We start from the raw sequence: 23,538 nt of genomic DNA, 5'->3' as shown, positions 1-23,538 counted from the left end.
GTAGTCGTGGCCGAGTGGTTAAGGCGATGGACTAGAAATCCATTGGGGTCTCCCCGCGCAGGTTCGAATCCTGCCGACTACGCAAGGTGTTCTTTTAATCAAATCTGTCTTCCATTATTTCCACTTTACTTGTTTCAAGTCAGTGTATCTCAGCCTGGGGGGGGGGGGGGGGGAAAGCAGAAAGAAGCTGCTTGGTGGAGTTGTTTACTTCACTGATCTCTCATTCTGAAGGTCATTAAAGGAACAGACTTGGAAAAAGGCCAGATGGCAAGTTCCATGGAGGATGGAAAAGATGCCTGCTGAGTTAGTCACTTTTAATATGTTCTCCAGGGCCTGATAGTGCTTTGCTTTGCACGTATTAGCCGTTGGATACTTTTTGATCCACTTGATTCGACAAGCATTTCTGCCCTGGGACAGTTTCCAAGGCTTCAGCCTAGCATTCGAGTTTGATACCTCTTTCTTCTCCCAAGATTTCATTGTCTCTCGCTCTTTTAGTCCACACCCCTCAACTAGAAATTAGCTTTGTACTTCTGAAACTTCCTGCTCTTTTAATTGTAAAAAGCAAAACAAACCCAAACGACAATACTTTTTTTGTTCCTATGTAGCTCAGAAGTGTAGCTGTAGCACCTGGTCAGACGTGCCAATTCTGACCCTCCCAACCAGAAAGGAGCAGGTTCGAAAACTCCAAGTGCCTCCAGGTCCTGGGGAGGCTGGAACTCCTTCTACAGTCCCCCAGCTTCCTCTTTTTAAAGAATAGGGAGAGAGGAACCTAGTCTCTGGGGATGGTCCTGGCTACCTGGCGAGAATCACACCAGATGAATGAAATGAAATGAAAAGGCAGACTCCCAGTTTTGAGTAGACTTCAGATGCAATTCAAATTCTGCCCTTGGTAAACTAGCAATGAAACTTGTAGGATAAAAAGACTTATAAACATGTCTCCTTGGTCTCTAAAGATGGTCTCCTTGGCCACTGGATCAGGAGTGAGATCCTGTCTTATAGATTCTGTGAAATATAAAACTTTATCAAAGTCATCCTTAACCCTCCCCTGTCCCCTTCCCCCCTCCCAAGCAGCACTTAGTCCATCACACTCAGCAAATACTGGGAATAAAACTTTATGTAAATGAATCATGATTTACAAAAGCTACCTCCAGTTCACAAGGAAAAAGATCAAATAATTGGGGGATGGTGGGGAGGAAAGATTTCAAAGCTCTAAGGCAGGGACTCCCATGGAGTCCATGAACTAATTTTAAAAAAATTTTTGATAAATGCATTTCTTAATTGCTAAAATCAATGGTCTTTTCTCAGTCCTCATTCTCCTCAACCTCAGTGATCTTTGACATTGATACTCTTTTTGATACTTGATACTCTCTGTCTAGTTTTTCGTTCTCCTTTCATCTGAAGGCAGGTTCTTTTGAGTGTTTGGGGTGTACTCCTCTAGGTCACATAGCCTCTAACCATGGGAGTCCCACAAGCTTCTGTCCTGGACACTCTTCTTTTCGATTTCTTTCTTTCCACGGTGATCTCATCAGTTTCCATGGATTTAATTACCACCTTTATGCTGATATTCTCAGCTTTACCTATAACTTCTCCTACAAAATCCAACTGCCTTTCAGACATTTCTCAGAAACATCTTAAACTCATGTCCAAAACCAAACTCATTATCTTTCTTTCTATATCCTTCTTTCCCCCTCCTACCTTCTTTATTACCAGAGAGGGCAATGTCATCCTCCTTCAGTCCCTGCCATCAACGAGGTCACCTTCTAATGGGAAGACAATATGTAAATAACTATATGCATACATGATATATGTAGAGGTTACCCACTAAGAGGTTTAGAGTTGCTCTGGGGTATATTAAATACCAAAATACCAACATGCCAGGTCCTGTCGAATGAGTTTTCTCAGCCAAAGAAAAGCAAAATTTATTAAAAGTTCACTTGCATTAGACATAGAGTAAGTCTGTGCTAGTTCATTCTATGACACTCTCACTATTCTATGGCACTCTATGGCGCTCTCACTATTCTGTGGCATAGTATTTCGATCTCACATCATGGGGTCTTATATACAGAAGGTAGTGGGAGGAATCTAGGGTTGGTCTAAGAGATGGAGTTTGGGGAGGGTATTCAGGAGGAGTTAATGAGGTCAATGAGTGATTAAGGGTGGGAGGTAGATGAAGGTATTAACTAGGCTAGTAGTTAGCAGTTAGTAACTAGGCTAGAGGTCTGGGCCCAGCAATGCCTCATCAAATGAGACAATTTAATCAAGAGTCCAAGGAAGGTTCCCAGAGCCTGTACCTCAAGGACTCAAGGAGAGGTCGAAGGAGCTCCATACCTTATCAATATATACACAGTAGATGAAAGGTAAAAGGTACTGGGGGGCTCACAACCTAGAAGTCATCCTGGCCTCCTATACCACTCCATATCCAATGTGTTGCCCAGGTCTTTTGATTTTACCTTTGCAGCATCTTTCCAATATGTCCTCTTCTCTCTTTTGACATTGCTCCTACTTCAGTACAGGGCCTTAACACCTCATGCCTGAACTAATTCAATAACCTGCTGGTGGGTCTGTCTGTTTCAAGTCTCTCCCCATTCCAATCCCATTCAGCCAGCAAAATGATTTTCTTAAAGCATAGCTATGTCCTACTTCTTTCCTTGATCAGCTCCTGTGGCTCCCTGTGGCTTCTAGAATCTATTCTTCTCTCACTTTCTCAACTTTATACCATCTACAATTTACCTGCAAGCTTCCTTGTAGTTCCTTGAAAAGGGCCCTCATTTCTACTCCATACATTTTCATGAACTCCTTCTCATTGACTGTCACCCAGGCCTGCCTGGTTCTCCCTCCTCATCTCCACTTCCTAGACTCAGTTCAAATTCTACCTTCTGCTGGATGCTTTTGTATCCCATATCCCTCAGTTTGGCCCTTTACCTTTCATCTACTATATCATGTATGCATATATTTATTTGCATATTATCTCCCCCTGGAGAATGTGAGCTTCTTTGATGGCAGGGGCTGAAATGTACATTTTGCCTTTTTTTTCCCCTATTCCCCAACACTTAGTTCGGAGCATACAGTAAACCTTTAATAAATGCTTGTTGACTTACTGAAGACAAAGAAAGAAAAGGGGAGATTGGGAAGAGGAAGATTGGAGCAGATGAGGGAAAAAAAGAAGAGAAGAATGGCATAAGTAGAGAGTGGATGGGGGTGAAAAAAATAAAAGAGAAGGAATAAATAAATGATGAATGAACAAACTCATCAAGAATTTATTTTGTGACAAGCACTGAGTTAAATAAAGGCTGCAAACACAAAAAGGAAAGCCAAACAATTCCTGCTTGCTCTCAAGGAGTTTTAGAGCACACTTACAGAACTTGTGGCCAGGGAACAAATAATGGGGAGGAAAGCCATAGGGAAGATACGCCCTTTTTCAATAACAGTTTCAGAATTTTGCTTGGCCCACAATTCAGAAATGAATGAATCAGAACCACAAAGCACCCTTTTTAGAGAGTTAAAATAACTACATTTCCTGGGAATCAACTTTTGTATAACCAGACAAATTATACCACTGAACCTCTGAGAGAAGGGATATCTGCCAAACGAATTTCTTTGTGAACTGGATTTTCCCTTCTCCGAGTCATACAAATAAATGAAAGGATATAAATAATACATGTATACAACATTTTACAGCAGCATGGAATGGAAATGAGGGAACTGGACCAAGGGATCTTGCAAGCTTTCCAGTTTCTCTTGTGCCACTCGCTAATCAGTTGTTTCCCTTCATTTGAAAAAGGGGAGAGCTGTTCTAGACCACCTGAAATTCAGTAAACTATGTTCCTGACTTTTAGGCTCTTTCTCGAAGCAGCTCTGATACAAATAGGTTGTAGGTTGAGATAAATGCTAGCAGCTGCTACAGGAAATGGCATGTAAAGTGAGACCTTGGGCCTCCTGCGATTGGAGGAATCATACCTCATCCAAGTTTATTAGGTGTAAAAGACGGATGCTATCCCTGTTTATTTGTTTGTGTCTCTATTTTCAGATCTCTCGGAAGAAACTTTCCTGAAAATTAAGATCTGAAAATACGACTCTGGACATGAAAGATTTAGGAAAAAAATTCTCTTGTGAGGAATGTCTCTTTTGAGGGGAGGATACTTATGCATTTTTGAACTAGGTATTGGTTGTTAGAATCAAAAGGGGTGGGGAAAAATTATTCCCGCCCAGTCTAAGTGGTTTTCAAACAGGTCGGACACTCGGCTATATAAGGTCACGAAAGTGCGTGAGTTCCTTACAGCTTTGTCTGTGATCTTCTTACAGCTTTGTTTGTGATTTTGCTAACATGTCTGGTCGAGGCAAAGGCGGTAAGGGACTTGGCAAGGGAGGTGCCAAGCGGCACAGGAAGGTGCTTCGCGATAACATTCAGGGCATTACCAAGCCTGCCATCCGTCGTCTGGCTCGCCGCGGCGGCGTCAAGCGGATCTCGGGGCTTATCTATGAGGAGACCCGCGGTGTGCTGAAGGTGTTCCTGGAGAACGTGATCCGGGACGCCGTCACCTACACCGAGCATGCCAAGAGGAAGACAGTGACTGCCATGGACGTGGTCTACGCGCTCAAGCGTCAGGGCCGAACCCTCTACGGCTTTGGCGGCTAAATTCCTACATTTCCTCACAAAATAAAGGCCCTTTTCAGGGCCACACGTTTTCTTTCTGAAGACTGTAGCTCTAGTCTCTTGTTTGGCCCAGGTGACGTAATGTGTGCAATTATTTAACGACTGGTGAAACCTTCCTGGGGGCCCTAACTTGTACTGGCTGTTTAGAAGTCTTATTTTAATGTTTAGATCTTAGACCAGGGTCAGGAAAGTAAAATAGGTTTGTCTATCTTGCACAGCTTACGGTATGTTTTAGGAAGAAGGCCAAGCTTGCGAGTGGACCAGAAGAGATATTGTATGAGCCAATCGGCTGCGCATCAGGGAAGAACAATAAGGCCTCTAACCAATCACGAGGGATCTGAGCAAAAGACTATAGGCTGCTACTTAAATATTAGGGCTCTGCTCTGAATTCCTGAAAATCATTACCAAACTAAGTTAGCCCAACGAGGTAAAACCAGAATTTTCTGTCAATAGACTTGAATTTGTTTATGAAAACGTGGCCTTCCAGTCAGTCCCTATTTCAGCGAGAAAATAGGAAAGCTGAAGTAAATTGTACAATTTATAGCACTGAAGGGCCATGAAAGGAAAAATGCCAAGTTGGATTTCTCGAGCTGATGTCACAGCCTTGGAGAATAAGATCACATTTTATACGTCATTTGTAATTTGATCTGGCACAATGTTATGTTCAATAATTAATATACACGCGACGGCTTCCATTCTTTCTTTGCCCCCAATTACCTGTTTCCGTTTCCTTTTCCAAGATCCTGCCCTTATAAAAAGAAGGTATGTATTCCAATCCCCAAGAAGTGCTAGTGGTTGCTAGTGAGCTGAGGATGGAGATGTTTGACCTGAAGATAAAGTTTAGGTTATTGGGGCAAGGGGAGGGGGAGGAAAGGAGGGTCTTACGAGCACAGCCTAGCCTCATTTTCTTTTTTGTTACTTTTATCAGACAAATCAGAGGAATGACTGACATTCAAAGCCTAAAGAACAATATGAGCAGATAAATGCTCTGGCTGAGGATGATTTGCCAGGCAGAGTAGTTGAAACTTTCCCCAACAGACAACCAGTAGAGTAATTGGAACTTTCCTCAATAGACAACCAGGGAATTTCTGAAGACTTTTGAGCAGGGGACTGATAGGACTGATAGGAGTGAATTCATGTTTAAGAAATAATATTCTGGAATTTTAAAGACTTGATTGTAGGGACTAGAGAGTAGAAATGGGAAGAAATGTTACAATCTGTCCTAGGGTGGAAAAGGGAGTAGCGGAAAGCCGGAAAGATACTAATAGCTATTTGTATAGACCTTTACAGATACTATATCACTATCTTCAGAATAGCCCTGGAAGACAGGTTCTAGATTATTATCCTTATTTTTCAGATGAGGAAACTGACCTGAATGATTTGAAACGATTTTCCCAGCTAATAAGGACCATTAGGCTTAAATAAGTGAGCTTAATTTGAACTCAGGTCTTCCTGATTCTCTGTACTCTATCCATTCTGTGCTTTACTGCCTTCTAAATGTTGAAGTTACTGGTTTCTAGAGGTTTGGGGAAGTGTTGGCACTTTTACTAGTGTCCGCCTCCTGATAACTCCTTTTGGAATTTTCTTGGCAAGGATACTGGAGTGGTTTGCTATTTCCTTCTCCAGCATTTTACATATGAGGGTGAAGTGACTTGTCCACGGTTGCACAGCTAGTAAGCGTCTGAGGTCAAATATGGATTCAGCCTTCCTGGGGTGGGACCGGCTGTATCCCCTTCACCATCTAGGCTCCAGTGGAGGTGGTAACTAACTATATAATGAGTCATAAGAGTAAAGTCAAAATATAGCTTTCTGGTTGAGAATATGAGAGGCTGAGTGAATGATGTTATAGACAGAAATCGTCAAATCTGAAACATTTACCCACAATCTATTTTCCCTAGTAGATTCACATTCAGTATAACATATAGAAGAGGCTCACGGGATCATAGACTGAGTAGGATAAGACTTCAGAAGTCATAAGAACCCCCTTATCTTTCTGATGTGGAAGCCAAGGTCCAGCTAGATCAAGAAAGCTATAAAAGATCACAGGTTCCAGATCCAGGTTCCCTCGAAGGCGAGTGATTTTTGGTGTTGGTAGCTTTAATTCCTAGCATAGTGTTTTGTACTTTGTAAGCACTTCATGTTTTGTTTGTTGTTTTTTTCCGTACTGAACCCACATCCTCTGACTCCAAATACAGCACTCTTTTTAGGACGCTCTGAGGAATAGAGATTTTTTTTTTTTTTTGAGGATAAGGGGGTAGTTAACAACTATTTGAGAACATTTGGATTATTTGGATTTGGACGTGGTATCTTAGGTGGGGGAGAGGGGATCCAGGTAGAGATGGCATCCTTTTTGGCATGTGGATTAGGGATCAGAACTAAAGAGGATTTTTTTTGTGAGTGATTTAGATAGTTTAAGCTGTTTTGAAGTGAATTTTATATTGCCAAGGGATTGTGGAGAGATAAGAGCCTTAAGACTCAGTTAAGGGGGGGACTATGGGTTGGACTTTCACAATAGACAATTTACCATTATACAATGCATATTTTGCTATTTTTGAAGAATTTTCATGTATTATCTCATGGAATCATGTAAGGAGGCTGTCTCCATATGGCTTTCAGGGAGGCAAGAGTTTGTGAATTCACCAGTTTGGTGAATTATCAAGTAGGCCCAGTTGTCAATTTCAGGGACCAAAGTGTTTTTGTATGCTTCAGCTTACTGTCCTATTACATTACATGTCAACCGTTCCAGCTGACCACAGTGGTATCTGAACCAATGGGAGTCCTGAGAAGAATAACACCACTGGATCCCAAGCAAATTTCCTCCAGCAGACACAATTACCATTCTGGGAAAAGAGAAAAGAACAGGGAGGGAGGGGAAGTTATTTTATACATTGCACATTCAGATTCACTGCTCTGGTCCATTCTTCTCCCCCCTCCTGACCCTTTCCTGGCATCAAAATCTTCCTGCCTTCTTTTCTCTTTGTCCAGGATGGCATTGTCTCTGCTCAAGGAAGTTTGCCTGGGATTCAGTGGTGTTTTCTTCTCAGAACTCCCGTTGGTGCAGATACAGTTGATATGTAACATTATAGATGGCAAGCTGAAGCATACAAAAGTACTCTGGTTCCTAAAACTAGCAACTGGGCCAACTGATAATTCATTGAATTGATCTATATCTCTCCAGAGAGAACCTAATGCTATCTAATCTGTCGACCTCTGTAAAAGGTTTGGTTAAAGGAGACAGACAAATAGTAATATACAAATTACATTTATTCATTATTTGCTTAAAGCTAGCAGTACTTGTACAAGGAACCAAGAGCTAAGTCCTGACTCCACAACAGATGAATCAAAAGACTTTTTATACATTTTAGAACCATCCCAATTCAGGATGTCCATGTCACAAAACTTTATGGCTTCCATTTGTTACCATCTATCTGTGAGAAAGGGTTGTAAATGCAAATTCACAACAAATGGAACAGGGTCTATTTATGTTGTCTCATGTTGTCTGTTTTTCTCTCATGTGGAGTAAGTCCCAAGATAAGGGAAATGTTACCTCTGGTCTTTGAAGTTGCTAACACAGGGAAAGGCATTTTTAAATCAATCAAAGCAGTTTGTTTGATTAATTCATACCTTGGTCAAAATATGATATTTAATGATGATCATTTCTGCCCTTTTAGTTAAAGAACAAATTTATGAAAATTTTGTTCCTTTGGACCAAAGTAGGTATATAAAAAACTCTTTCTTGGTTGGACATCCCCAGTGACATTAAGAGTAGCAGGCTGCAAGGGGGATCAAGGTAGGGAGCACAATAGGAATACAGAACAACCAAGTTAAAACAGGTTAAAGCTGCAGAAAGATGTAATGAGCCAGTCTTGGGTATGAAAAGGGGCCCAGGGAGGGATCAGTTCTTGTGCAGGCCAGGTCTGGACCGATTCTTGGAAAGCTGTCTGTATCTGATGTCTTTTTTAGGTTCCTTGACTCAGATGTTCACTCAGGAGCAGGGGTATTCTTTTGGATGCCATAAGTTGGGAGTAGTCAGAAAAACCTGACAGGAGCTCCCAGAAACATATGATTTGACATCAAAGCACATAGAAATGGTTCAGTTTCCCAGCCTAGGTTCAAACAGTATAACAGATGGTTCAGTTTTCTAGCCACACAGGGCTAGGCTAAACAATACATTTTAGAATACATTAGGCTAAACAATACAACATTTTAGAATACATAGACATTGACAGATAGCTGACAAAATACAAATAACATATGATACAGACACAGAGACATTGACAGATAACTGACAAAATATAAATACAAAGTCCACATTTAACTACCAAAAGGAAGAGGGTGAATTGGCTATCATTATTCAAGGATTCAAGATCTGACAGGGTAGGAGTGGATGGGAGTTAAGTGTGGCAACTTTTTGCTTGGTGATATTCCATGATAGGGAAGGTTGGAGGTTATTGATAGAGTACAAAAGAAACTGGGTCTGGCCCCCTCCTTCCCAGCCATGGGCTAAGCCAGAGTTAGCATGGAGGACCTCAGATTCGTCCTTGATACTTAGGGTCTGAGGGCTTTGCCCATTAAGGGAAGGGAGAGGCTGGGGAGTCAACAGGGGAGATAGAGCAGAGTTGCTTACCTCAGAACCTCCAATAGAAAGAAGGGACAACGAAAGTAAGGAATGGGGTGGTGGTAGGGAAGGAGGAAAACCAGAGAGGGTAAAGGAAAGTGGCACAGCAAAGCTCTCCATTCCCAGATTAGAGAGGTAAGGAATATGGCATTTCCCAGACTTTTGGCCTGTAGACATTAATATGCCACTGGGTAAGTGTGAGTAGTGTCTCAGATTTTTATACCATGGCCTGTGCTGTTTATTTTAATAATGCCCTAGAACCATGACAGTTCAAAATGGTAATTATATCTGTCCACTCTCTTGCTTTATACAAAACTGTTATCTGGAAGCACAGTCTGATTCAGAACAAGATCTTATGATATGGGATGAGGTAGAGAGCCACAGCAGTTATATGAAATAAATCTCTATTTGAGTTTACTTCATTGTGACCCTACTGATGAAAAGCGTTCATTTAAGCTCCAGGCTAGTGGGAATGGGGATTCCATAACCCTGGGAAATGACAGTGACTGAACCACATATTGTTGTAGCCTGGCAAAAGACTGAGAGGGGAGGCTCAGAAATACTGGCCCCCAAGAGAGCATAATATGCTCCTTGGAATCTGGGGTGATGATGATGATGAGTCTTTATCCCTATTGCTTAACACAGAACAAAGCCTGTACTAGGTGCTTAATAAATGCTTGCTGAGTGATTGGTTGAATGTCAAGAAGAAGCATTTCTAACTTTAACTCCTTCCACAATGGTTCCTTGGGGGCAAAGCCTCATTAATTTTGTGTGAGTTACAGCTTTGCTTTCAGATCATGGAATGCCATGCGTTGGTATTCCTTTACAGCTCTGACACCTTTCTGAGCTACAGTCCAAGACCTATTTATTAAAAGGAAGGCTAGGAATATGGCACATGAGAAATTACACTGTTTATTTCTGCCTTAATAATAGTTCAAATTAATCTGAAAGGAACCATCAGGATTTAGCAGGAGAAAGGGTCTAGGTGCAAGTGCACTTCAATGTAAAAGCTTTTTATAGTGACCCCTTAGGATATTAAACTGTCACCTCTTCAGCGTGTAGAGACAATGATTTGTGGGAAACATTAGCTCACTAAGCCTTAGCTGCCTGACTGGTAGGAAAATGTCAGTCTTAGCAGGTCTTAATGACTTAAGGAAGGACCTGAGCCTCATGTAGCAAAGTCTGGCATTTACTAACAAGCAAAAAATAGGACAAGACATAGGAGGCATTCTAAGGACTTTATTGGGTCTGCAGCTCATGGGGCTAATTATTAATAATGTTACCCAGTAAGAGGGAGGGATTCATGGCCATAGTATATAAGTAAAACATGGACCCTTATGAGAATTGTTAGCTTGATTGCCATCTTGTTTCTTATTCCTGGGACAATGTAGACCAGAAAACCAGTGAAAAATACAACTTGCTTTATCCTTACCCCACTTACCTCTAGAGAGACCAGGTATGAATGGTCAAGGGGTGTTCTGTGAGGAGCAGCAGTACTAGAATGGTAGTTGTCATTGGCTCCTGAAGCCCATTACAGATAAGGTAATTATATTTCTCTTGTCTTAAGTTTGCTTTTCTGCTTAAGCTATCATTTCTCATTAGTCAGCCTCCCTGAGATAATAAAGGCACGTAATTGTGTTGTGCATTGCTTCCTGCCACCCCTTCCACCCCCCAAACGAACAAAAAACCTCATATCTTTTCCAAGGTATGTTGGCATCTAAAGTGGTTATAAAAATTCAAGCCAGAGCAAAGGACTTGGCTATATTTTTCCTATCCTGTGGGAGCTTATGATTCAGACCTGTTTTTCCATCTAGACCTTGTGTAACATTTTGACTTTGGTCCACTCCGTGATGATTAGGTGTGGTCCTTTTACCCTACCCCAGGGTTTTCCAGTACCCTAAGGGGCTTGTGGAGTCTCTCTCTACCAAAGACTTGAAGCCCTTCCAATTGTTTCCCCATTTTTAGGGCCCCTTTGATTAGCACTCCAGTTCCATTTAACCTTAACATTGAATTAGGTTTTACAAAGGGATATTTACTTCAAAGAAATAGCAAGAACAGATCTAAAAACAACACCTCCAGTCCATGCCCTTCCCTATATAACACCACCTCAGTCTAAGGGAAGGGTAATTAGGTTAGTAGTTTTGCTCAGTTCCAATTAGCTTTAGTTCCACCAAATCCAAGCCCCAAAAGTATGTTAAGCTTTCTCAACATAGTTTGGGTTATAAAGCTTAGGCATTTAGGGGAAGGAGATCAATCCTATGGACTGTAGAAAGTAGGGTAGGAAACCCAAAAGATCTAATAAGAAAAAAAGCACATTCCTGGTACTGTGGAGAGGGGAATAGTGTAACATTTCCCTTTTACAGACTCTCATGAGGTCTTCATCATTGCTTTTGTACGTTCTTTTAGTACTTTCTCTTGTACTTGTACTTTTAGTACTTTCTCTTGCAGTGACTAGTGAACTGGATTGTGTGTGGAACATTTTTGGTTAGAATGTAAGATTTAGCAGGTCAGTGGCATAGCTAATACTGTATTTTCACAATTCAAATCAGGAGCGGTGCAAAGACAAGGGGAGGGGCCTCCTGCTATTGGGTGTAGCCATAACTGTTGCTAGAGCTCGCCGGTTGCTCTGAAGGTATCGTCCATTTTATAATCCTCCGGGTAAGACAGAAGCCATTATCTCTCAGAGAGGGCTCTTTTGCTTCAAGGAATGTACTATTTACCTTTATAGTCAAGGAATCTTTTTTTCCGGGCTGGACCTTGAACTCTTGAGTACTGCAAATTGATATTCTGAGAGAGGGTAGGACTTGGAGTTAAGAAGGCCTTACTTAGTTCAGATCCCGCGCGAAATTTACCAGCCACGTGACCATGCCTCGTCTTAAAATTCTTAATCTGCAAAATGGTGTAATACCTACCTCACTGGGTTATTGTGAGGATAAAACAAGACGTTAATGGCTTTGCAAACTTTAAAGTGTTATAAATATCCTGATCTCTTTCCTCTCCAGTCTTAAAAGCTCAAAAATACAGGAGACCTTAACCAATAGCCGAGGTAATTTAGGCAGTTATACTACTGGACAAGTTTCTCTGCTAATGTCAGGGTCTCTACGCGTCTTCATTAAATTTAGACAATGAATATTTCAAGATAGTTATGCAGGACTTTTACTGAAAGAAATAAGAAGCCTACAATTTGCTCCCCAGCCCACCAAGTAGGTTTCCAAAAAAGTAAGCCCTCTCCTATTAGAAAATTTCCAGTTAGAAAGTAACAGAAAGATTTAGAGTGCTCTGGATAGCTTAAAATCTGTTCAGAATCATTCAGCTCCTTCCTGATTGGGTAAACAATTTCTCATGCTAGAGCCGGATTGGCTCATGCGTTTCTCTGCCTGTTGACTGGACAGCCCCACACCGCGCGCTTTTTACTTGCGTACTAGAATCTTTAGCAACAAGATGTAGGCTTTGTAGAATGTCAGTGCTACACTACAGTTGCCTTTTACCCCCATCTCGTCTGCAAATCAGCAAGAGCAATTACTTACAAATGTGGAAGAAGCAGAAATATTCAACTTCAAGGGAAGGCAGGTTTCACGTCACTAGATTAAAGACTTCAGAGTAATTAGTGAAACTTAACCGAACTTTTAACTCCAAGTCGGTCTTTTACCAGGACTCGTTACAACTCTCTTTAAATGAGAAAATGAAGTGGCCCTGAAAAGGGCCTTTTAGCTTTTGTTAAGTCTGAATACAGACTGGAAGTTCAGCCGCCGAAGCCATAAAGGGTTCGGCCCTGGCGCTTGAGCGCGTAGACCACGTCCATGGCAGTGACTGTCTTCCTCTTGGCGTGCTCGGTGTAGGTGACGGCGTCCCGGATCACGTTCTCCAGGAACACTTTCAGTACGCCACGGGTCTCCTCATAGATAAGCCCCGAGATCCGCTTGACGCCTCCACGCCGAGCCAGACGACGGATGGCAGGTTTGGTGATGCCCTGGATGTTATCTCGGAGCACCTTCCTGTGCCGCTTGGCACCCCCTTTGCCCAACCCCTTACCTCCTTTCCCTCGCCCAGACATGGTTAACTCTGCGAAACAGTAAAAAGTTCAGAATGACTGTCTATGAGAAGTAGTCACTTATATGACCGAAGGACCGACCTGTTTGAGGACTTTGGGCGGGAACAAAGTCTTCTGTTTTCCCCGCCTTTTTTTGTTTCATTTTATGAACTAAAAAAAAAGAAACCCAAACTATCTTAACTATCTCCCCGCCCCCTCCCCCTTTCACTGGCAAATTTTTTCCTCCCAGATTTTTCTCTTTCCCTCACTAGACAAGAACTTTCACACACATTTCTTGGAAAGTTCTGCAGAGAAATTGTAAGTAAAACAGTGGACAAACGTGTTTAAGTGTGTAATCTCTCTCCTTTTCTGCCTGTAGAATTTAGGACCGCACAAGACCACCGAGGGTGGATTATTTTCATTATTAGACTCCTATGTCTCAACATATCTAGTTTCCCTGAGGGCTTCTTGAATTTGCTTCACTCCGCATCAACTTCTGCCTGGGCCAATGCCAAAATTATAGAAATGGCTAGAATGTACTGAATGACAGAATCTTAGGGCTGAGAGTACCCAGCTATCATTGAATCCAAACACTAGACGAGGGAATTGAGACCCGGAGAGCGCAGAACGACTTGGTCGTCTGGTGAGTTGGCATTACAGGATCCCTGATCTGAATCCTACCCAATTCAGTAGCCTTACTTCTCTTAAGTTGTCAATACAAAGTGCAGTTGGAAAAGCTCTGAATCTGGATAGAAAAGGCTTAGATTCCATCCACGTTTGTGCAGTTGACTTCCGGTAGGACCTTGAGTGATTCACTTTCAGGACCTCTGGTTTCTCCTCTGTAAAATGAGATTGAACTAGATAATCAGATTGTAAATTTCATGAGGGCAAGGACTGACATTTGCCTTTTTTTGTATGCCCGGCGCTCAGCACAATGCCTGGCATATAGCAGAAACTTAATAAATGTTTATGATTGATTTTTTTTAAGTGATAGATGATATGCAGGGTTCCTTCCAGTTCTAATATGTGATCTTGGAATCCTACTCGTTCAGAGATGTAAATGGGAGAGATGTCACGTGAAGGTTGCTAAAGACATATCGCTGGTTTAATGGCATACGTCTCCCAGGTTCCTAGTATTTATTGTACATTCCCTTAAAAATCTCCAATTTTCATAAAAAAAAACACAAGCCTGTCCCCAAAACAGCATTGAGGAAATGGGTTGTCTATGCTACTATACTATGTTCTTTCTTGGTTTTCTCAGTCTTTTCCCCTAAATGGCTTTGTATTCACTTTTACACATTTTGTATTTACTTAGGCGTGTATTTATTCCTCCATCCGAAATATAATACATTACTTGAGGATAGGGCCTGTTTAATTTTATCTCTGTGTATTTACCACAATCACCATCCGGGTTCATAGTAGGCTCAATGAATTCTTGAAGAATTGAACTGCAGACACTTCAAACCCCTAATATTTTACTTTTTTCCCATTCATTCTTAATTTCTCCTTCCCAGGAAACTTCAATGTATTTCTAGCTTGTAAGGAAAGATCTCAGTTGTACAGTATTCATTCATCATTAGTCTTGGCATTATATGAACACGTCACCCAAAACATTCAAGCCTCCCGGACTCATCTCTGCCTCCTCCTCTCTGACTCACTCTGAGTATGTGCACGCACACACACTCACATAAACCTGAGAGAGCATGAACAGCACTCTACATTTTAAATCTCACATTTCGAGTTTTTGTCGAACCTGGAAGACTGGTCAGATGTAGAGCTGATTCTGGAGTGAGTGCAGGATCCAGGAACGGTGTTTGGAAAAAGTTTGTTTTGTAAAAGAAAAAGACATAAATCATTCCTAATTTTAAAAAGAAATTGCTAGCTTGTCAATAATCCTATTAGGAGCCAATCAAGATCGTTCAAACGTGTAGCAGAGTGGCGCAGCGGAAGCGTGCTGGGCCCATAACCCAGAGGTCGATGGATCGAAACCATCCTCTGCTAGGAGTAATTTTACACTACAGTGAAAATTTTTAATGCTACTTTTAATAATGTCAGAATAATGATAGGAAGTTTTAAAAGTATGTAATTCAAGAGTCAGGATGATTCCTACATGTGTTGGGGAGAATGAATCTGTATACTTGTGATTATAACTTCCGAAATAAATATTTCTGTGTAAAAGTTAAAAAAAAAAACAACAACCCTGGTATTAAAAAGTACACAGAGGCTTTATTTAAAAAAAAAGTTTACTTTTTATCTACCCTAATGTAAACTCCTTGAGATTTATCTACCCTAAATGTAATGTACTGTTTTCTCACTCTTCCTGGGCATACAGTAGGTGCCTCATAAATGCTTATTGATTGTTTGAAACACACAGCTTTGTTCCTTTTTGTCAACTTTTCATGTAGATATTGCAATTTGTAGCTGAAACTATAATAAATGTATTTAGCTGAAATATTTTCTATTTCCCAAGATTATCTTAACTATTCATCCATATTCAGTTCAGGTTGTTTTCCAGGGCTCGGCCCTACTCTTTTTTTTTTTTTCTCACTATATGTAGCACTTATGGAGATTTTAATGATCATTTTTGTGTTAGAGGCCCCTAAATTGGTATCCCTAATCTCCCTTCTGTATTATAAACACATATCTTCAGCTGCTTGTTGAATATGACATCTCTATATCAATATGTCCAAAACAGAATTCATGATCTGTTATGTTAAACCAGCTCTTTCTACACACTTCTAATGCTTCCAAACATTCCAGCTTCACAACCTCAAAGTCATATTTGGCTCTTTCCTCTTCCTCTCAGCTCTTCTTGGGTCATCTCTCCCCCTCCCATTACCACCCCCATCCTATCATTTACCAAACCTTTAGGATTTTATCTCCAAGGTATCTCTGCATCCATCCCATTCTCCACTCACTCAAGCACAATCATCTCTCACCTGAATTAAATTAAGAACCTCTTAATTGGTCTCCCTGCTTCTTGCCTTTGCCTTCTTCAATTCATCCTCTATACAGCTGCCAAAATAACTTTTCTATATTTTCTTTTTATTTATATCTTTCACTTTTACAACACTTTTATTTCCTTATTTATCCCTCCCTCTTCTTCCTACACAAAGAACCATGTCCTGAAACAAAGACTTAAAAAGAGAAAGAAAAAAATATTTAGAAAACCCAACCAACATATCAAAAGTCTGATGTATTGGGGGGGTGGGGTGAGGGGGGTTTGGTGTTGCTGTTATCATTGTAGCTCTATTTACATTATTGTAGTCATTGAGTATGTTGTTTTCCTAATTCTTCTTATTTCATACTGTATCGATTCTTATAAGTCTTTCCTGGTTTCTTTGTATCCTTTCTTATGATACAGTCATATTCTATTACATTCATGTGCAACAATTTGTTAATTCTCAAAGAATGGACATCCTTCCAATTCACGGCCCTAACAAATAGCCCCTCTATGAATATTTTGGTTTTCCTTTCTAATTTTAACCTCCTTTAGGATATATGCCTAGCGAAGATATCTATGATAAAACTATATGACTATTTCAGTCACTTTCTTCATGTAATTCCAAATTTCTGTCCAGAATAGTTGGAGCACCACACAGCTCCATTAACAGCATATCAGCATGCCTGGCTTTCTATAACACCTCAAACATTGACTGTTGCCCAGCATTGCCAATTGATTGGGTCTGAGCTGATACCTGAGTTACTTTGGTTATCTTTTTTTTTCTTATTATTAACAATCTGGAGCTATCTTTCATATGGTTGTTAAACAGTTGTCAATTCTTTTGAGAATGATTTGTTTACATACTTTTCCTACTTATTGAGTGGCTGTTGGTCTTATATATCTGTGTCTTTATATATTTGTCTGTGTCTTTATATATTTGTGTAGTTTTTTATGTCTCAAAATAATCTGCCTATACACAGGTCCCACTACATCACTCTCCTGTACAATATCCATCTTTGGTTCCCCATTTCCTAAAGCAATATTCTTGACCTGGGATCCACAGAAGGGTTCCATGGATAGATTTTAGGTGGGGTCCATGAATTTAAATGGGAAGAATTACAACTTTATTTTCACTAACTTCTGACAGAAATTGAGCATTTTCCTTGATTATGAGTTTAAGCAAATTATTCTGATAAATGATGCTTCTATAAGGATTAGATTGCCCCAGGGGTCCATGACACATTAAATGGTCAAGAACCCCTAGATTAAAGGATAAAATATAGATGCCTAAACTTGTCCTGTAAGACCCTTCCCAATCTAGACCCCGCTTTTTTTTTTTTGCCAGCTTTACTTCTTACTAATCTCCCTTATAGGAATTTTATTGGTGTAAATGGGATCAAAATTTGAAAAGAGAAGTAAGAGGTTGGAGTAGCAAGAGTCTGAATTAGAATTAGGAGGAACAAACATAGACTTTACCTTTCACAGATACTGCGAGTTATGTGGACTGTGCAAGTCCAGAAGAACAGAAGTCCTCTCTATCTACTTGGAGTGCTTTGAGAGGGGTATCAGTCCAAGAAAATCAAGTTTGGAGGACTGGATCTTTCTTTGTAGAGATGAGTTTATTAGAGAGGAAAGTGGTTTAACTCTAGCAACAATGAGGGTCTTCCCCTTGGTGATTTGGGGAAGGAGTTAATAGTAATTTCTCTCATTTTTCATATCTTATTTTAGAGGCCCTTAACCTAGAGTCTGTGAGTTTGTTTTTAAAATCATTTGGATAACAATTTCAATATAATCAGTTTACTTTGCAATCTTATATATTTTTATTTGTGCATTTAAAGACATCATTCTGAAGAGGAGTCCCATAAGTTTTACTAGACTGGATCATTTATTTATTTATTTATTTATTGCTCCTATGGCTCAAAACAAGACCATAAAGATAGCTTCCAACCTCATCATGAAACTAGTCTCTCCAAAGCTACCAATGAGTTCATAATTGCCAAGTCTAATGGCCATTTTTACTTTTCATTCTTCTTGACCTCTGTCAAGATACTGTTGGTCACCTTGTCCTAGTTCTCCTCCTGTCTGATTATTCCTTCTCAGTCTTTGTTGGATCTTCATACAGGTCACATATGACAAGGGTGGGTGTCTCCCAAGCTCTCTCCTAAGCTCTTTTTTCTTCTGCTTATATTATCTCACTTGTTCTTATTAACTCCCATGGATTCAATTATCATTCAGGGAAAAATCACATTGAGATCTATATAGTCAACCCAAGCCTTTCTGCTGAACTACAGTACAATATCAACAGGTGCCTTTGAACATATCCAAATAGTTGTCCCCTAGGTATCTCAAATGCAAGATGTCCAAAACATAACTCATTGTCTCCCCTGTCCCCAGCCTTCTCTTCCAAACTTTTCTTATTACTGTAGAAAGCATCCCTACCCTCCTGGTCATCCCTCAGTGTCATCACTCATGATGACAGCTCCTCATTCTCACTCACCCCACATATCCAATCTGTGGTCAAATTTTGTCATTTCTATATTCACAACATCTTTCCTATATTTCCCCTTCTCTTCACTCATACAGTGACTACCCTAGTAGAGGCCCAAATTGTAGCATGTCTGGACTATCCAATAACCTCTTTAAAAAAAGTTTCATGTGTTTTGATTTTATATTACCAACATGTACACATTGCTGCCACTTCGTGAGAGGTCTCTTGTAATGAAGTAAAACAGTTAAGTAGAACTAGCAATAACAGGGATCTCATCCGAAACATGACAGTTCACACCTGTAGCATATCCCCACCTCTCTATTAAAAAAAATTTATGTTTCTTTCACTCCACTGAAAAATGGAAAAATAAAAACATTTTTTGTAACAAATATCCATAATAAAACAATAGAAATTCCCTCAGTTGCTGTATATAATATACGTCTCATTCTGTACCCTAAATCTAGCACCTCTCTGTGAATGTGTAGCATGTTTCCACATTAGTGCTTTGGAATAATGAGTGGTCATTGTAGTGATCATAATTCTTTTAACTTTTTTTGCTTATGCAGTGCTATTATTGTATAAACCATTCTCTTGGTTTTGTTAATTTCATTCTTCATGAGTTTTTGAAAGTCCTCACAATTATTCATTTTCATAATATTGATGACAGTACTCTGGTTATGCTCACTTCACTCTGCATCAGTTCATAAAAAGTCTTTTCCTGTTTTAAAAAAGGAAATAATACATTTATTCCATACAGCAAAATAATATTCCATCACATTTATGTAACTGAATTTTTTCAGTCAATGGATGAGCATCCCCTTAGTTCCCTCTGTCTCTGTCTCTCTTGCCACCACAAAAAGAACTGTTATAAATATTTTTGTACATAAGAGATATTTTCCTCATTAATTTATTTTGCATACAGGACTAGCAGTGGACAAAAAGGTAGAAATTAATTCGAAACTTTTTTTTAGAGTAAATAGCCTCTCAAAAATAAATTATTTTAAAATAATTTTTGTTTTATTTAACTTAAAATTTTCTTGGATTTCTTTCTTTTAAAAAATTTTTTTTTTTTTGCTTTTTGGTGGGTATTTTGGGGTTAAGTGACTTGCCCAAGGTAACATGGCTAGTTTTTGCTGTATTTCTTTCTTCTGCTTCCCAAAGAGCCACCTTTTTAAACAAATAATTTTTTAAAGCAAAAGAGAAAAGTTAGCAAAGGATATTGAAAAAAAAAAAACAACTGATGACATGAGTTACTTACGATCTAATAGATTCCTCTCGATTCTCCACCTCCACTTCTGCAGAGAAAGCAATAGACTATTAACTTGTTTCCCCGACTCAAGTCTCTCCCCACTCCAATCTATCCTTTAATCAGCTGCCAGAGTGATTTTCCTAAGAGACAGGTCTGACCATGTAACCGAAACTCAAGAAGTTCCAGTGGCTCCCAAAGGCTTCCAGGGCCAAAGGCAAATTCTTCTTCAGCATTTAGAACTCTTCATAATCTGGCTCTTTCCTTTGTTTCCAGTCTTCTCAAACTTTACTTCCTGTCCCAGGACACTGGCCTATTTGCTGTTCTTCACACAGCACACTTCATCTCCTCACTCCAAGCCTTTGCTATGCCTTGCTCCATAGCTGGAAAGTTCTCCCTCCTTACCTCGGCCTCTTGGCTTTCATCAAGATTCAACTCAAATCCCACCATCTGTAAGAGGTCTTCTAGAGTCTCCCGGCCTCCTCCTCACTAATACACCCCCCCCCTAGTGCCTTGACTCCGAGACCACATGTGACCCTCTAGGCCTCCAGTGCATCCCCAAGTGCCTAGAGGGCCACAAGTGGTCTCCAGGCCGCAGGTTCCCCACCCTGCACACCTTCTTAATTAATAGTTATTCACATTTTCTCTCTCCGACTAGAATATAACCTCCTTCGTGTTTTTGCTTTTTTTTCGTGTCCCCAGGTTTTAGCAATGTGTCTGATATGTAGTAAATACAATAAATTATTGTGGACTGACTGGCTTCCTGGATGAGAGAAGAAACCTATAATATAAAAGGAAGAAATCTGAATTACAAGACAGGCCTTGGGAGGTGGTCTACATGTGCAATTAAAGAATAAAGAGGGAAGGTGGGCACAGCGATCAATTATGCTGGTCAAGAAAAGGAAGCAGTACGATGCAGTGACAACAGGAAATTCTCATTGAAATCGAATTAATAATGCATCGCTTTGAAACTGACTGCAGGAATTTCTTTAATTAATTGCAAGACTGAGAGGAAGGGAAACATTTCCTTCGGAATTTTTAAAATTGCACGCACCTCGTAGTCGGCAGGATTCGAACCTGCGCGGGGAAACCCCAATGGATTTCAAGTCCATCGCCTTAACCACTCGGCCACGACTACCTGCCGCTAAGGCGCTCTCCTAGAACTTTGAAATAATCTTAAAAATAAATCTCTTTAAAAATATACTTTAAAAATAGAATTATTTCAAAAAACAAAGTCTGTTAAAAGAGACTTTCCAATTATCTTTTCTCCTCAATTCACCTCTATTCTTATGAATAAAGAAAAATTATTTCTTATTCATGGGTTTCAAGCTAATTGAGGGTAAGGACCAAAACATTTTGAGATTTATGATTATTTACAAAAGATCTGCCTAAAATCCATACAGCGATGAAAAATTACTCTTTTGTGCTCTGAGTTTGGAGAATCAGTCCATTGAGTTATGACATCAGCACATACGTTTGGGACAGGCACTGCCCCTGGACAGGGCCAGAACTGAACAGGAGACAGAGGGAAGTGGGTCGAATTTGTTAAATTATATAGTCACACATTATTGCACAGCTAAACTACAAAATTGTTAAGCAAAATTGTTTACTTAAACGCAGTGTTTTATGATGGTACCAAACTACTCCCTAATTTAAAAACTCATCTTGTCAATAAAAAAATCTTCTCCTTCCCGATGGTGTATGATTGCCAATCTTGGAACATCAAATTTCTGAGGAATCAAAGTTGTAGGTGTGATTGTTTTCCATTTTTTTTCCCATAAATCTTGAAAAAAGAATTCGATGATGATACTGCGGGGGGGACAAGAAGAGGGCCTTTCTCTAAGTACATTTTTGGGGAGATAATTTTAATTTTTTGCTTTACTACACTTGTTAAGAGAGTATCTTTCTTTTTCTTTCTCTCTTTTTTTCTCCTTCCCTCTTTCCCTTCCACCATCCCTCCCTGCCTCCTTCTGTCTTAATTTCTTTCCTTCCTTCTTTTTTCTTTCTCCCTACCTTCTTTCCTTCCTCCTTTTTACTTTGCTTCTTTTTTCCTCCTCCCTCCCTCCTTTCCTTCCTCCTCCCTCCTGTTTCCTTTAAGTTCAAAAAATTAAAAATAAAAGACCTCGAGAAAGGCCACCATTATTTTCACTGAATTCTTTTATCACTCTCCCTGTCACACACACATCCCCACCCCCAACCCCCAGGATCTCTTGAAGAATACAGAAAAGAATTACACCGGGCGAGAAGGAATGATTGAGTTGCCATCTGCACCAATGGAAGTAATCCCTACAGTAATGAGATCACATATCTATAAAGCACTGAAGAATATTCACTGCAGAGTACAGTAGCTTTCACATAGTAGGTGCTAAATATTTATTGAATTGTATAATAAATTGATGTTTAGATAGTACTTTAGGATTCACAAATCACTTGACATATTATTTGATCCTCCCAACAACCCTAAGAGACAATTGTTATAAGCATCATTATTTTACATAATCATTCCATGCCATTTATTTCGAAGGTAGTATAAGCAATTTTCACAGATTACAAAACATCTAAAAAACTTCTGCATTTCATCTTGGTCACAGTCAGGAAACCATAGAATCTATCATTAATTTTTAAAACAAAACAGAACAAAAACCAAATCCTTATCCAATGCCAGAATAATTCACGGGAGGAAACATTAATTGTCAAAGCATTTTTATGACTCGCAAATGAAAACGGCTGTAGTATGAAGGTTTCCGTAGTGTAGTGGTTATCACGTTCGCCTAACACGCGAAAGGTCCCCGGTTCGAAACCGGGCGGAAACACTTTGCTACTGATTTTAAGTTCACAGACACCCAACTTTTCAAAACTATAACTATCACTTATTTAACTCTACTGTTTTCAGAAAATCCTAAAAGGATAGAAACAATGGAAGGAAAATAAGTAAAATTCTAATATTTTGTAGTAAAACTTATTTTTTACATTTAAAAAACTCTGTTCAAGGTATTGATAGAATATATTCTTGAGAATAGTAATTGTTTCCTTATTATATTTCTACTCCCGTGCCTAGCACTGTTCCCCGCCCATCGTAGGTAATAAACAAGGTAACAAGTCTTTATTAAGGACTTGCTAGCAGGAGCTTAATCAGTGCTTGTTAATTGATAATAAACCAGTCAGGAAAAACAGATCTAGAAGCCATATATCGAAACCTGTTGAAATCTCCAGAGAGTAAGGAGGAGCATAAGGTATATACTAAGGCTTACATTTTCAGTCACGGTCAATATAAGGATTTGTTTTGCTTTATGACACATTTGATAAAGGTTTCTGCTTTTCTTTCAGGGTTGTTTTTTGTTATTGTTGTTGTTATGTGGAGGATGGGACGGTGGTGGTGAGAGGAGAAGTTGGGGAGGAGAGTGCAGCTAGTGATAGGCTTAGCAAAATGGAAGGGGGGGAGGGAGGAAGAAAGAAAGAAGTTAAGAAAGAAAGAAAAGAAGGAAGGGAGAGAGAAAGAAAAGAAGGAAGGAAGGCAAGAAAGAAAAGTAAAACAGAAGGGCAATGAAGCATTTTTTT

The 23,538-nt window shown here is 39.8% G+C and overlaps 2 protein-coding genes and 4 non-coding genes across 6 annotated transcripts; 4 read left to right on the top strand and 2 right to left on the bottom strand.

Annotated features, from left to right (window-relative positions):
• On the top strand, window positions 1-82 carry TRNAS-AGA (transfer RNA serine (anticodon AGA)). The gene has a single exon. It is a non-coding gene; the product is annotated as a tRNA-Ser (tRNA).
• Window positions 83-4,248: 4,166 nt separating this feature from the next.
• LOC138162740 (histone H4) lies at window positions 4,249-4,662 on the top strand. The gene has a single exon (XM_069090142.1). It carries the CDS (start codon window positions 4,325-4,327, stop codon window positions 4,634-4,636), a length of 312 nt encoding a protein of 103 aa, XP_068946243.1. The 5' UTR covers window positions 4,249-4,324; the 3' UTR covers window positions 4,637-4,662.
• Window positions 4,663-12,977: 8,315 nt separating this feature from the next.
• Window positions 12,978-13,611, bottom strand: LOC138162741 (histone H4). The gene has a single exon (XM_069090143.1). It carries the CDS (start codon window positions 13,324-13,326, stop codon window positions 13,015-13,017), a length of 312 nt encoding a protein of 103 aa, XP_068946244.1. The 5' UTR covers window positions 13,327-13,611; the 3' UTR covers window positions 12,978-13,014.
• Window positions 13,612-15,231: 1,620 nt separating this feature from the next.
• Window positions 15,232-15,303, top strand: TRNAM-CAU (transfer RNA methionine (anticodon CAU)). The gene has a single exon. It is a non-coding gene; the product is annotated as a tRNA-Met (tRNA).
• A 5,733-nt stretch (window positions 15,304-21,036) lies between these two features.
• Window positions 21,037-21,118, bottom strand: TRNAS-UGA (transfer RNA serine (anticodon UGA)). Its single transcript has one exon. It is a non-coding gene; the product is annotated as a tRNA-Ser (tRNA).
• Window positions 21,119-22,720: 1,602 nt separating this feature from the next.
• Window positions 22,721-22,793, top strand: TRNAV-AAC (transfer RNA valine (anticodon AAC)). Its single transcript has one exon. It is a non-coding gene; the product is annotated as a tRNA-Val (tRNA).
• Window positions 22,794-23,538: the final 745 nt, after the last annotated feature.

The sequence above is a fragment of the Petaurus breviceps genome, unplaced genomic scaffold (assembly GCF_028583685.1).
Source record: "Petaurus breviceps papuanus isolate PSGF00001 unplaced genomic scaffold, PetGlider_PUasm1.0 186, whole genome shotgun sequence".
Lineage (NCBI taxonomy): Eukaryota > Metazoa > Chordata > Mammalia > Diprotodontia > Petauridae > Petaurus > Petaurus breviceps.
Note: the sequence above shows the minus strand (reverse complement) of the source record. Positions and strands in the feature narration are given on the sequence as shown.

Excerpts from the sequence above, each read along its gene's own strand:
- LOC138162740 (XM_069090142.1), top strand. The coding sequence starts at position 4,325 with ATGTCTGGTCGAGGCAAAGGCGGTAAGGGACTTGGCAAGGGAGGTGCC.
- LOC138162741 (XM_069090143.1), bottom strand. The coding sequence starts at position 13,326 with ATGTCTGGGCGAGGGAAAGGAGGTAAGGGGTTGGGCAAAGGGGGTGCC.